Below are 13795 nucleotides of genomic sequence, written 5' to 3'. Positions count from 1 at the left end.
ATGAAACTTTTTCTGCTCCCCTGTTGTGTGTAAGGATCTCTAGCAAAAGTGAAACTGATGCCTGGTTTATACTAGGAAATTAAGCGACAGTTATACTGACCTAGGGGTATGAAAACTCAGCACCTCTGAGCTATGCAGTTAAACCAACCTAACCCCCACTGTAGACCGTGCTAAGTCGATGGGAGAAGCCTTGCCGTCGGCGTAGGTAGTATCTTCCCTGAAATGCTATAGCAGCACAGCTGCACTGCTATTGTGGTTTATTTGCAGACATACCCCAACTGCTATGCAAGAGTAGGAACAATGAGACTGTATTTGATGGAACTTTTTTTTATAGCCAAAGTACGTGAGCTAAAAGTTATTTTTGCTGACATTCGGTGATACCTAATGAAATTGTAGTAAGTACAAAACAGACAATTGTGACTTTCACTTCTATTGTTTTCACTTTAAAGATAAGTAAATCTAGTTCTGTTTTGTTCATTTATGTTGTAACTTACTGTTAATATATGTGGTAACCACCCTAATAAGTTGTCTGTTACCTTCATGCTCTTACCCTAATAATCAGGGATACTTCACTATCCTAGTAGTGAGTCAATTGTTTTCCTTGGTTTTTTTTGAGGATTGTTTTGCAAGCTGGGAGTCGTTATGAGAGAATTAATTTTGTATTTTGCCAGAGGCAGTAATTTTGCCCAGGCTTTTATAGCATCCCAGGGAATTGTTCAGAGTAACCGTTAATTACTGCTTTAATATTTTCTCCCTTAAATGTATAATTCTTTTGTGCAGAGAAGGGACTTTGTCATTGGTGAGGCTGAACCTACAGATGCAGAGTCAGAGTGGCACAGTGAAAATGAGGAGGAAGAAAAACTAGCTGTGAGTAGAAACTAATGATTAGTTTGAAAATTTGATAAAGTACTAATTTTGTTTATATAGCCTGAAAGATACTATCTTAAATCTAATCTCTCCAAAATCTAGATTTCGTATAGAACTCTTGTAATAAGCACATGCCTGGACTGAACACAATGACATATAGGACTTGTCTACATGAACAATTAGTTCATGGCAAGTTGGGCTGTGAATTTAATCTATCCTGTTCGAGCCCACCATAGACTGTCTGTGGACCCTGCTGACATGTATTAACAGTTTGTTAATGCTCTTTGATATCCACCCTTTTTCAAAGAGGACAAGATTAAAGCGTATTATCAAACTGTTAATGTGTGTCAGCAGGGTCCACACAGATAGTTAGTCCACGGAAGGCTAGTGTGGCGTAGCTTCTCACTCTAGCTTGCTGTGAACTAAATGTTTACATAGACAAATCCAAACTTTATTCAGTGTTCTAAAATCATAATCCAGTTTGCTTTTAATTTTTCATGTAAGCAAAAATACTTAAGAAGACTTAATTTAAATAACAGGAAGGGAGAGGAGTTAAGGGCCAGTGTTGGCACAAGAACAAATGGATATAAACTGGCCATCAGTAAGATCAGGCTTGAAATTAGACACTACTTGGATGGATAGAAACCTGTGAAGTTCTGAAATAGCCTTCTAAAGGGAGTTGGGGAGGGGGGAAAACTTAATCTGTTTTAAGGCTGAACGTGGTAAGTCTGTGGAGGGGATGGTATGATGAGATTGCTAAAAGCAGTCGTGGCTTGCCCATATGCCATTGTAGACAATGTCTCCAACAGTTGGAGACAAGACAACAGATGGGGAGGGCTCTGAGTTACTACAGGTAACTTTACCAGATCTGTGTCAGTGATGGATTTTGACCACATACTCAGCGTTTAACTGATTGTCATATCTGGGTTTGGGAAGGAATTTTTCCCCAGGTCATGTTAGAAGAGAGCCTATTTTTATTCTGTTTTTTTTTTTGCCTCCCTCTGTAGCTTGGGGCACTGGTCTCTTGCAGGTTTGAACTAGAGTAAATAGTGGATTCTCTGTAACTTTGAAGTCTTTAAATGAAGATTTGAGGACTTCAGTAACTCATCCAGGGTTATGACCCTACTACAGGAGTGGATGGGTGAGGTTCTGTAGCCTGCAGTATGCAGGAAGTCAGGCTGGATGATCATGGTGGTCACTTCTGGCCTCAAAGTCTCCATTTAAAATTTAAATTTCAGAAATTTACTGAATTTTTACACCAGTATATTGCCATCAACCAATACTGTTTAATGGCTGTTATTCCTTATCGTTTGCACTGTTCGTAACCTGTTGACAGTATCTTTCTGCTGATGGGTTCCATTCCAGTGCTACATAAATCACCAAAGTAAGAGAAGGCTGGCTAGCTAGCTGGCTGTTCTTTATTTTGGGGGACATAACTAGCTTTTAGTACTATGAGTATGGATTTGACAAATAGATAGCTCATACTTTGGTAAAGTGTATTGTAAAAGCAAGTTTTATTCCAATAAAAAGCATGCTGGCTGCTGGATCTTTATATATTATCTGTGTTGTAGAAAATATTTAGTTTTAAGAAGGCTCTTCTATAGCTTCAGCACATTACATTTATATTTAATGAGTTTTAGGAACTCTCAAAGTTGTTGTTTTTTTTTTTTAAACCTTTCTGAGGGGAAGAAATGTCTTTAAATTTAAAAAAGTTTGTGTTGCTTTTCACTCTTCGCACGTATGCACTTTTTCCTTTCTTCCTGACTTGTTCTCCATTTTCTTTAGTCATTCTTATCTCTTTGCAAAATTAATACTACCCTCATTCTATATTTACTAGTCATTGTATTTGATGGTAATCCACAATACTACCACAAGCACAAACGACAAGGTGTCTAAATCTATGGGATGAGTGGCAACAGTTTATGAAATTACTGGCATGTGTTGAGGACCACCTTTTGGTAACTTCCAGTAGTCCTCAAGCAACTGAAGTTTGTAGTGCTTTGAGACTTCCTTTTTTACCTATTCTTATGTATATACACAAGTTCAATTAATCTTATGAATTGCTGTAAATATTGCCCGAATTTGATCCTCTGGTAGTAGTAATAAATTGCTGTTCCCTGCTCTTGACTCATCACTCAAATAGCAGATCTTGTTGGAGGCAATTTTAAGAGCTTCTGGTGATGCTTCCTAGTGGTGGGAGTGCAAAGCAGCAGATTTCTTCATGATCAAGAACTGGATTTGCTGTGGTGTTGGATGAGGGCACAGTAGCAGGGGCGTGTATTAGCACAATCCCATGCTGAATTTTAGTTCTGTATTAAAAAAAAAAAAAAAAAAAATTTCAACATACAACGAGCAGCTTTCATATATCTTTTAATATATTTGAAGACTGTGGAGTTGTACCCCAAAGAGAAGAACCCGGACAGTATATTCTGTAGGTACTTTTCATTATTACATTGTCATGACTTTTATAGCAGCCATAAATTTGCCAGGTCTTTCCTAGAAGACTTGGAAAGACAGTCGCTGCCCCACAAGCTACCAATTTAAATTTTAGGCAAAGCACAGTGAAAATGACAAACAGAGAATTGGTCTAGGTCTTGCCCTGTAGAACAGTAGTACATCCACTTAGTTTAGGCATGTACCTGTCTTTAGGTTTTATTATTTTAGTGTATTTAAAAAAAAAACAAAACCCTGAGTATAGCGAGTGAAATTGGAAACTTATCTGTTTGTATCTTGTTGTCAAGAATTCCATGTAAATTGAAAGCACTTTAAACTAGTGCCAAACCAGCAGCAGTTGTAAGTACTTTAAAATTTACAAATATGGAAAGACAGTTGTAAATCAACATGGGATCTGTTTGATGTGATTTGTAAGTGGAATTGACTGTCTTGGTTTAAAACCATCTCTAAGAATGAACTTTCAAGTCACAATTTTCAGGAATCTGACAGCATTTTAAGCATCTACAGGAGAACTTAAGAGTTACAAACACCTCCAGGAATGGAAGTTGTTTGTAACTCTGAACAAAACATTATTGTTCTTTGAAAAGTTTACAGCTAAACATTGACTTAATATACCTTTGAAACTTTACTTTGCAGAAGAAAAATGCTGCTTTCCCTTTCCTTTTTTAGTAGTTTGTTTAAACAGTACTGTACTGTATTTGCTGGTGCATGCATGTGTACGCACGCTGCTGCCTGATTGCTTACTGTCGGTTCCAAATGAGGTGTGTGATTGACTGGTCAGTTTGTAACTCTGAGGTTTTACTGTAGTTTTTTATACTAAGTGTGGAAGGCTCTTAATTATGGAGAGTTTGTGCTTTTCTTAAACACTTCTATGTTTACTTCATAGGGAGACCTCAAAAACAAAGTAGTAATAGAAGAGAAAGAAGCAGCAGCCGCAGCAGAAGAGTCAAATCCCAAAGGAATTCCAGACTTCTGGTTTACAATCTTTAGAAATGTAGATATGCTAAGTGAATTAGTACAGGTAAGCTAATTCCATTTGAAAAAGCTAACTTCACCTGCTTTTTTTTCCCCAATTACTAGATGATTCTTGAGGAAGATGTGAGTAACCAAGAGCTTGCAGTTCTTGCGAATCCTTTACCTGGTTCTTTGTTTGTTACTAAGTGAAAGTTTTTGATAAATAAGATCTAAGCTGTTTGGAAACTGGTTATTGCAATTAGTTCTGCATCCATTAGAGCATATATTCACAGTCTACTCACAAAACAATTATTCCCATACGTTTTTGCCACTTTATTTCATAAAGGTTTAGGTCGGGGTGGGCAAACTTTTTTTTTTTTTTTTTTTTTTGGCCTGAGGGCCACATTGGGTTTCGGAAATTGTATGGAGGGCCGGTTAGGGGAGGCTGTGCCTCCCTGTATTGGACTGTATTTGTATATTTGATACATTTTTGTTGCATTCTGCCCTTATACAATTTATCCTATTAACTTTCTGTTAATATTTTGGAATAATCCCCTAAAACCAGTCATTTTTATACATCTGTCACGTCATGCCTCTGCTTCGCAGTGGAAGTAGTAATTGGATTTTTCATCTTCCAAGAAGTTTAATTTTCAGTCACATGCTACCCCAGGAGATGGCAACTTTAACTTCAAAGATAAGATGACAGATTTCAACAAATGAGAATTTGGCAAATGACAGTTCTAAACTAACTTCAGAGAACTTGGATCTGAATTTCAAATTTATCACAAACTTGTGATCAAATTACTAGGTTCTACATAGCTCACTGCTCTGAAGTGAGCTAATTTAGATTAAAATTTGCTTTTCGAAATACTGCCTACTCAAACTTTTTTCCCTTTCTGTTTAGGAATATGATGAACCAATCTTAAAACACCTGCAGGATATTAAAGTGAAATTTTCTGAACCTGGACAGCCTATGGTACGTATTGTTTGTTTTTTGGTTTGTTTGTTTTTTTTGTGTGGTGTTTTGTCTTTTTTTTTTTTTTTTTTAAATAGCACACAGTAGCGACGGGCGATGGTTCAATATGTTTTTGATCTCTCCCTGCATACAGCCATCAGTGTGAAGATATGGGGTATACTGCTCTGACTAAAGATTCCAAGCTTCACGTTCTTAGCACAGATTTGTAGTCGTTTTTCTTGCCCTTTGTCTTGTAGTCTAGTCAGTCTTTATCATCACCTTCAACTCTATTCTACCTCCTCTTGTTGCCCCTTTACTTAGGTTTAAAAAGAGTGAACTAATTTTTGTATTGAAAAATTGAAACAGCTACTTATGCCATATTTAGTGAATGTTATTCAAAAAGAATCATGTGTACTGTTCATCACATTAGAAAAACTATACCTTCCCCAAAATAAAAAATGGAAATCAGTGTGACGTAAGTTGTTAATTTAAAGTAGTAATGAAAAATATGGTAGAGATGGAAAAATACAAAATTTTGAATGAAAGATATTTTTATATAAACTTTTTAAACTGCACTTAGAAACATTTTTTTCCAGATAAATATACACTTAAAGTTAATATCAACACAGCAGCTGGGAGAAGTGATTCCCAGCTCAAATAGACATACATACACACTAGCTAAGCTCATGCTAATGCCTAAAATAGCTGGGTGGCCACAGCAGTTTGTTACCCATTTAAGTAGTCCCACTCAACCTGCTGCAGTCATACTTGTGTGGTTAGCCTGAGCTGCAACCCATGGCTCCATGGTCACATTGCTATTTGTTGTTTCTAGCTTAAGCCGAGCTAGCATGCTTAAGTCTACCTGAGCTGGGAATTATACCTCCTAGCTGCTGCATAGATGTGTACTGACTTCACTTTTTTTTTACAGTTTGTCAAGCTTCTAGTGCAATCTTATCTGTGGAAGGAAAAAGCTAAACTACTAGTGGAGTTTATAAATGAGCACACGCAGGGAATCATTTGGCGCTTACCTTCAGAAATTAACTTAAATCAGTATGTCTGGCTCATCATGATTGAACTTTAAAACATCTAGGTTATCAGGAAGCCAAAGTCTTGGCAACTACACCAGAGAGTATTCATGGACTTCAACTGTAAATCTACAATTTTTGAGACCGTTTATTGAAATAGGTTTCAGAGTAGCAGCCGTGCTGGTCTGTATTCACAAAAAGAAAAGGAGGACTTGTGGCACCTTAGAGACTAACAAATTTATTTGAGCACAAGCTTTTGCGAGCTACAGCTCACTTCATCGGATGCATTCAGTGGAAAATACAGTAGGGAGATTTATATACACAGAGAACATGAAACAATGGGTGTTACCATACACGCTGTAACGAGAATAAGGTGCCACAAGTACTCCTTTTCTTTTTATTATAATAGAAGTCATTGCCTTGACAGTAGGTCATGCCAATCCTCTTTTGAATCAAGCACTGCTTGTCTCAAAGATGTTTGTCATGGACATCTGCAAGGCAGCAACATTTGCAAAACATAATTGCTTGCATTCAGTTTCCATAAGGAAATCCCATTTTGGTGCCTTAACACCGCATAACTTGTTTTTGTACTTGTTTGGATTTCTGTACTGTGGAATTCCTATTCTTTCAGGGTGTCCCTTACTTAAAGTGGCTAAACATCTCATGAGTGTGTGGTTTTTGTTGTTTGTTGTTTAACTGGTACATCCTTCAGGCTACCTGTGTTATCCTGGATATTTTGGGGAGGTCTTTGTTCTGTGTGTGTTTTTAAAATACCTATTCAGGCATCACTGGCTGGCCTAGTTCAGGGGTTCTCAAATTTCATTGCACTGTGACCCTTCTGACAAGAAAAATTACTACACGACTCCAGAAGGGACCGAAGCCCGAGACCATCCAAGCCCCACCATCCTGAATAGGAAGGGCCAAAGTCCAAGCCCCAGTACCCCAGCGCCAAAGCTGAAGCCAGAGGTCTTCCGCTCTAGGCGGGGGGCCTGTAACCTGAGCCCCGAAATCCAGGGCTCATGCTCTTTTGGCTTTGGCCCTGGGTGGTGGTGCTTGGTCTTCAGCTTTGGCCCCAGCAAATCTAAGCCAGCCATGGCAACCTCATTAAAATGGGCTCACGACCCCCTTTGAGGTCCCAACCCACAGTTTGAGAACCCCTGGCCTATTTGTTGTCTGTTTGTGTTTTAAAAAAAAAAAAAAAAAAAAAAAAAAAAACTTTTGTGGGATGGGATGGAGGAGACCACAACCTCCCTGAAGTTTCTTTCCATCCCTCTGAATTTCATTCCTGGAGTATCTTCTTTAGAGAAGGCAAAAGTACTTGCCTGTAACTGCTTTTTTGAAAGTATCATTCTGACAAGATTCTTGCTCATGTCCCTTCAGACTTCTTGACGATGTTGTTGGTTTTTGCACGTTGACCCTGTTTTTACATTTTTTGTAAGGGGATGGATGTCAGAGAGGAAGCTTTCTTCCTGCAAAGTTGAAACTGACTACAGTGTTCTAAGGGTAATGGTCAAACTCATGCTGGCTCAGGCTGGCCAGGAGAGGGCCTTCCAAATGCTCCACCTACTATCACTGCTCTTAAATGAAAAAACCCTAAGAGCTTAGAGCTGACATTGTTTTGTTAGGTAGCTGAGACCAGGGGTCCTGTCAGAATATTTTTAGAAAAATCAAATTTACAAGTAATCTTGTTTTCTCTCAGCTACCACAGAGTAAACTTCTTTCTGGTTCTTATGCATTAATACATTACTGTGGCTTGAAAATGCTACACTGGGATGTTTGTCGAATAAATTACTCAATTGGGTTTTTTAATCCTTGCAAACTGACTTTAGTCTGTAATTTTTTTCCTCAAAAATATTTTAACTTCTATTCACAGCCTCTCTTCACACTTCATTGTGTGACTGTTTATATTGTTGAGTATTGTGACAGTGCAGTTGTCCATAATAAAAGGTGTGTGTACACACACCAGACTTGTTTCATTGCAGGACAAGTAGCAAAAAAGATGGACTTTCCCAAAAGCTTTAATGATTACAAGAGTTGGAGAATAATTTGACTTCATTCTGTGAGGTGCCCCGGCTCTGTAAAATAAAACAATAGCTCAAACTAATTGAGGGAGTAAAATATAAGGGAAGGAGTAGCCATTGAGGCAGACAACGCTAATAACTTTAGCGAGAGACTTAAAGAGCTCTCAAAGCAGGGAGAATGGTCCAAGATGTATGCCAAGTGAGTTTGTCACAGAGGGGCATACAATACCATATGCACAATGGTCTGTTGCCTGCCAACCTAAGATACAACCAGGAGATCCCAAACTTGGTGGGTTGTGTTTGAGCACAGAAACAAACCCTTTAAAGGGTTCTGATTTTTTTATCCAAATAAAACTTCTTAAAGTGTAGTTCAGAGAACGTTAATTAAAACTCTTCTGTTCTGCAGATAATGTCATACTGTCACTCAGCTTAATTTTCTGTAGTTTAAAATAGCTTAAACAAAATTGCAATTACACTTGGTTTTTAGGGCTGGTCAGATTTTACCAATCTATTTCTTTTCTTGCCATTTGCACTGTTCGTAACCTGTTGACAGTATCTTTCTGGTAATGGGTTCCATTCCAGTGCTACATTAAGTCCAATAACAGAAGACTGACAAACTCAATGTCTCTTCTAGCTTTGGGACAAACTTCATAAAAAGACACTGAAACTCTTACCCACTTTACAGGAAAACTGCTCTCTGGTCTTTTATAATAGTGACTTTCTGAAAAATGAGTCACTAATTTGTAATAGTAACAGCATTGTGTGTAACTTCAATACTTGGGATTTTTTTCATTGCAGAAAGTACTCACTGCCTAAGTATGTTATGAATTACCAGATTCTAATAAAACAGTTTCTCTGCTTCAGAGGCATAAGCTGCAAACTAACTAATGGAATTATCCGTAATTTTTGTTTTGGACCAAATGTGACCTTAGCATAGTTGCTGCAGTTCAAGAAAGGCAGTTTTTAAAGGAATATAATCAAACCTTGATACTGAGGAGTCATGTTCATACTATAACTTGTTCTGTTCAGTTTATTTTAAATGTCAGATACATCTTGCTCACAAATGACCTCAATAAATCTTAGTCTTCAATATTTAGCGAAATTAGTCACATTTTGTAGGGGAGATTGTCTTCCAGTCTTAACTGTCAGGATCCTGTAGCTAGGTGCTATGCTCTCAAGCTACAGTGATTCACTTTCAGAATATCACTTCAGTAAGTGGTTTTCTAAATAAATTGGAGAAGGTTTCAAACTATACGCATGTCAAAGAACATTTAATATATTGCTCTGATTTGTTATCCTGAAGAGAGATGTAATGATGCCATACAAAATAGTATTGATATAACTTCATTCTTATTTTTTTATATATCTGGATTTCTTAATTCTGTAGTATTTTTCTGAAAACTAACTTTTATTTTTCTGGAGGAGGGAAGGGTGTTGGCATTCCATTGTTGTCTAATTCCATTTCAGATCTGCTTCTAGTTGCACAACACTGCCAGCCCTGCAAATGTTCTCACAAATCAACAATAGTAAGATTTTTGCTGGCAAAATGGCCATCAGTTATCCCATGTAACATGAGTATTCAGTGGGGTTGTATAAGTGTTTGTTGCAATTTTTAAAATTTTTTTTAAATAAAATACAAAAATGTTTTGTTTCTTAATGAACAGTTTTGATTTTTTTAAGATTCCATTCCTTCATGCCCATTTTTTTTTTTTTTTTTAGTCACAACTATTAAATTAATTAAACCTGAATTTGTGGATTGTTTGTATCCCTCCACAAGGCATTTTCTGGCAAGTTTACTACTTGCCAACATTCTCTCGCCCCCCCCCCCCCGCCCCCCCCTCGGTTCTCACTAGTGACAGATACTCAGCTTGACTTTTAGAGCCAAGGCTGAGTTTGTATAAACTCTGCAGAGTTTACAAGTCTCCCCCTCACCTTTTTAGTTTTACAAACTTAGTAAGATGCAATGCCTGTTCCTCTTAAAAAGAGGATCAAAGTATTATCCAAGTCTATTTCTGTTAATTATTGTACTTTAAAAAATCATTACTGTAGTCAGTAGATATGTATTTAACACATGCTCTTTCAATTTCCTCTTACCTGTATTTGTTCAGAATTTGGTCATCTTACTGTTTTTGGTAGTGGTGGCTTTTTGGTTTTTTTTTTTTTTTTTTTTTTTAAAGTCGGGTATAGTTTAAAACAATAATGGACCTGTCTTTTAGTCTTTCTCATTAGAGTTCTACTTCGAGCCCAATGACTACTTTACTAATTCAGTCCTGACAAAAACCTACAAGATGAAGTCAGAGCCAGACAAGACTGATCCCTTTTCGTTTGAAGGCCCTGAAATAGTTGATTGTGAGGGGTAAGGAAAATCTTTGTTTTAAAAATATTTTTGGAGCTTCTAGTCTGTATTCTCCCGGACTCTATTTTTTTATCTTAGTAATGGTTGATACTAGGAAAAAATCTTGTGGATGAAAGCATGAAGCTGGTAGTATAGATAGTGAACTCTAACAGTTTTATTCTGTACAGATGGAATATAATATGCATTTAAAACTGTGCCTCTCCTGTTCAAGGGATTAGTAGTGAGGATACAAGTCTTTCAAATTCAGTCCAGGAAGGTAGTGGCTAAAAGTTGTTTTGGTTCAAAGTTAATGGCTGGTCTCGGTCTAGTCCTTATTGGGCATTTGCCTGCCTCACAAACACTACAATCACAATTGGCATTAAATTAGCATTCTTGAAGTTCAACAAAAAACTTTTCAATAGTCACGTGTAGGCCTGGCAGAACTTGATTTTTATATAATTAAAAGAAATTGGATATTTATTTTTAAGCATCTTTTCCTGATTCTTATGAATTTAAATTTTCGGTTGTTGGAAATTAGGGGGGGGGGGGGGCTCAGACAATAAGTTAACAGTGGATGCTGAGATTCAAAAAGTTAAAGCTTTATAACTATTAATGCAAAAATTGTCAACATCAGTGTCAGAATACACAAATTAAATATCCTTAAATCCAGCTCGGAGTTCTCAAATAGCATTTTCTTACTTTGGCTATCTGTAATTTGTTTTCAATGGCAATTTTTTTCTCCATTTGTGTGTGCAGCAAAATCAATATTTACTAATAAAAATGTAATCCTTCCAAACCTAGTCAGGTATGAGCTATCCTCTAAGTCCTTTTTGACACGGTCCATGGAAGATTGAGGTATGTTGACAAGTGTGCTGAAACTAAGGTACCCTGCCAATGTGCCTCAAGTGTTCAGAATATTGCAAGCAAACATTTATATTTGGAAACAGTTGATGCAGGGGTCCCCTGGTGGAAAAAAGAGAAAGTAAGAGGGACACTTTATGCCAGTGGTTAGGACATCTACATGGGAGGTGGAAGATCCTGGGTCCAGGCCCCCTGCTCCAATAACCCTTTCCTTATTTATTCAGAGTGCAACAGCTTCAACAGGAAGGTGTTTCATTTCAGAATATCCCATAGGTCAATGGCTAGAGCACTCTCGTGAGAGGTGGGAGACCTCTCTGTTCAGATCCTTTCTCCCACTCTCTGGTAGAAAGTGGGGAATTGAAGTGGGTCTCTCACATTCCAGCTGAGTGCTCTTATCTGCTGGACTAAAAGTTCTAAGGGGGCACCACCCCTTCCTTATCGTCGTGCAGCTGGATTTTGAATGGAGTCCAACCTGGTAGGTGACATCTGAGCTTGCCTACTGGATCAGGCCCTACACATGATTTAAGCAGCTGAACACCTGTCTTCCCATGTTTGTGAATCGTTCTGAGACTTAGGTGGGAGATGGGTGTCTGGACACCTAAAGGAAGACATCAGTGTGCATGCTCATAGGCAAGAATATATGCAGTAGGAAACTTTTGACTCTGAAAAACATAGGCACCGAATCAGCTTAGGTGCCTACAGGATTTGATGGCAGTTTTGTGGATCGCAGTGGAGCCAGAATTGGAACTTGGGTGTTGAAATGGGAGACTAGGTGTCTAAGGCTATGTCTACACTACGTAGGGTAGCGCTGAAACGCTGCTGCAGTCAATGCACTGGGGGCTGATTTAGTGGGTCTAGTGAAGACCCGCTAAATCGATGGCAGAGCGTGCTCCAGTACTCCTCCAGGAATGAAGGGACCGTAAGGTAAATCAACGGGAGAGCGTCTCCCATCGACCCAGTGCTGTGTAGACACCACAGTAAATTGACCTAAACTGCATCCACCTCGGCTACGTTACTCATGTAGCTGGAATAGTGTAACTTAGGTTGACTTAGCGCAGTACTGTAGACATAGCCTGAGTCAGGGGTTTAGGTGCCTAAGTACATTCATGGATCCCACACTTAATTACTGGGATCAGCAGAGCAAGAAAGCAATTGTTCATTGACCCTATCCATGTAACAGCTAATTATCAAATTGTTCTGTGAGACCATCTGTGGAACAAGATGTTTTTGGCCACTGAACTGTTGGCTAAGTGTGCCAAGCAGCCTTCTTTAATTAAGGGTTTGTTTCAGTTAGGACAGAACTGTTCATGCTGCAGCTCATTCAGTGGTACCAGTAGTCATGACTAAACTTGATCTAGATGTAGCCTCTCACTTGAGGTGCAGGGAGAACCAAGTCAGGTGACGTTCTGGCAGCAAGGACCGGAACACCAAGCAGTTTCTCGTTTAGTATACACTGGGCTCAGTTCTTTGGTTGTTTAGTCCAAGCTGTGCTTTGCACACGACTAGGGCAGGGGACTGTAAATATGGCTGTCTCTCCTTCACAGTTCCCTGATTCTTGGTGCAATGGGACTACTCTGATCCCTGGTATGAGCAGATATTGAACTGTCTCTTAATTTATGCTTGGCTGCCTGCAGCTCAAAGGGAATGTGCCAGGAGCATAGTGACACTCTGGCCATGCCCCCACTTCCCCACCTAGGGATTCCCTGACAGCACCTAGGGATTCCCTTACAAAAACAAAATACCTGGCCAGATGCAGAAAGTTTATAGCTTCTTTTCATTGACAGAATTGTGCAAAAAGGTGTGAACAGATATTTGGCTCCTGCATTTAAGAAAATGTTGGTTTGTACACTGAACATTAGTCCTTGTAACTACAACATTAATAAATTCAATATGTTCAAAATAGGTTTAGCATTTTGTAAAGCCGTCTCAATTATCTATGCCTCGATTTTTATTGCACTAAATGCCTTATTTCCCGTCTTCCCCCAAATGTCTTTTTGCATTAAAGCCTTTATTCCTTGTGCTGTTTTTAGGTGTACTATTGAATGGAAGAAAGGAAAAAATGTTACAGTTAAAACAATCAAGAAGAAGCAGAAACACAAGGGTCGAGGCACAGTTCGAACAATTACCAAACAAGTACCCAATGACTCTTTTTTTAACTTCTTCAGCCCCATAAAAGGTAAGCTTGTTTGAGCAGCAAAAAAACCTGGATTTTTGCAGTTACCCAAACTCTGTTTTTACAAAAGTAGTTTCTTCACAGTGGCTATATTTAGGCTATATGTTGTTCTGCCTTTATGATGTGACTGTGGTAACATTTAGCCACTCA

General features: G+C 38.4%; 1 protein-coding gene and 2 non-coding genes across 8 annotated transcripts in view; all 3 read left to right on the top strand.

Moving 5' to 3' along the window:
• Nucleotides 1-13795, top strand: part of NAP1L4 (nucleosome assembly protein 1 like 4) — a 56427-nt gene that overhangs the window by 22820 nt on the left and 19812 nt on the right. For 5 of the 6 annotated variants that reach the window (XM_073347273.1, XM_073347271.1, XM_073347272.1 and 2 more), the window contains 5 exons: nucleotides 781-867; nucleotides 4208-4342; nucleotides 5180-5251; nucleotides 10493-10632; nucleotides 13503-13648. In XM_073347273.1, the coding sequence (XP_073203374.1) occupies nucleotides 781-867; nucleotides 4208-4342; nucleotides 5180-5251; nucleotides 10493-10632; nucleotides 13503-13648 (580 nt within the window). The remainder of the gene's footprint in view (nucleotides 1-780; nucleotides 868-4207; nucleotides 4343-5179; nucleotides 5252-10492; nucleotides 10633-13502; nucleotides 13649-13795) is intronic. The other variant, XM_073347270.1, reaches the window with a different exon arrangement.
• On the top strand, nucleotides 2178-2303 carry LOC140913961 (small nucleolar RNA SNORA54). The gene has a single exon (XR_012159722.1). It is a non-coding gene; the product is annotated as a small nucleolar RNA SNORA54 (small nucleolar RNA).
• Nucleotides 8804-8923, top strand: LOC140913960 (small nucleolar RNA SNORA54). Its single transcript, XR_012159721.1, has one exon. It is a non-coding gene; the product is annotated as a small nucleolar RNA SNORA54 (small nucleolar RNA).

The sequence above is a fragment of the Lepidochelys kempii genome, chromosome 6 (genome assembly GCF_965140265.1).
Source record: "Lepidochelys kempii isolate rLepKem1 chromosome 6, rLepKem1.hap2, whole genome shotgun sequence".
NCBI lineage: Eukaryota > Metazoa > Chordata > Testudines > Cheloniidae > Lepidochelys > Lepidochelys kempii.
This window is presented reverse-complemented; position numbering and strand designations above follow the sequence as displayed.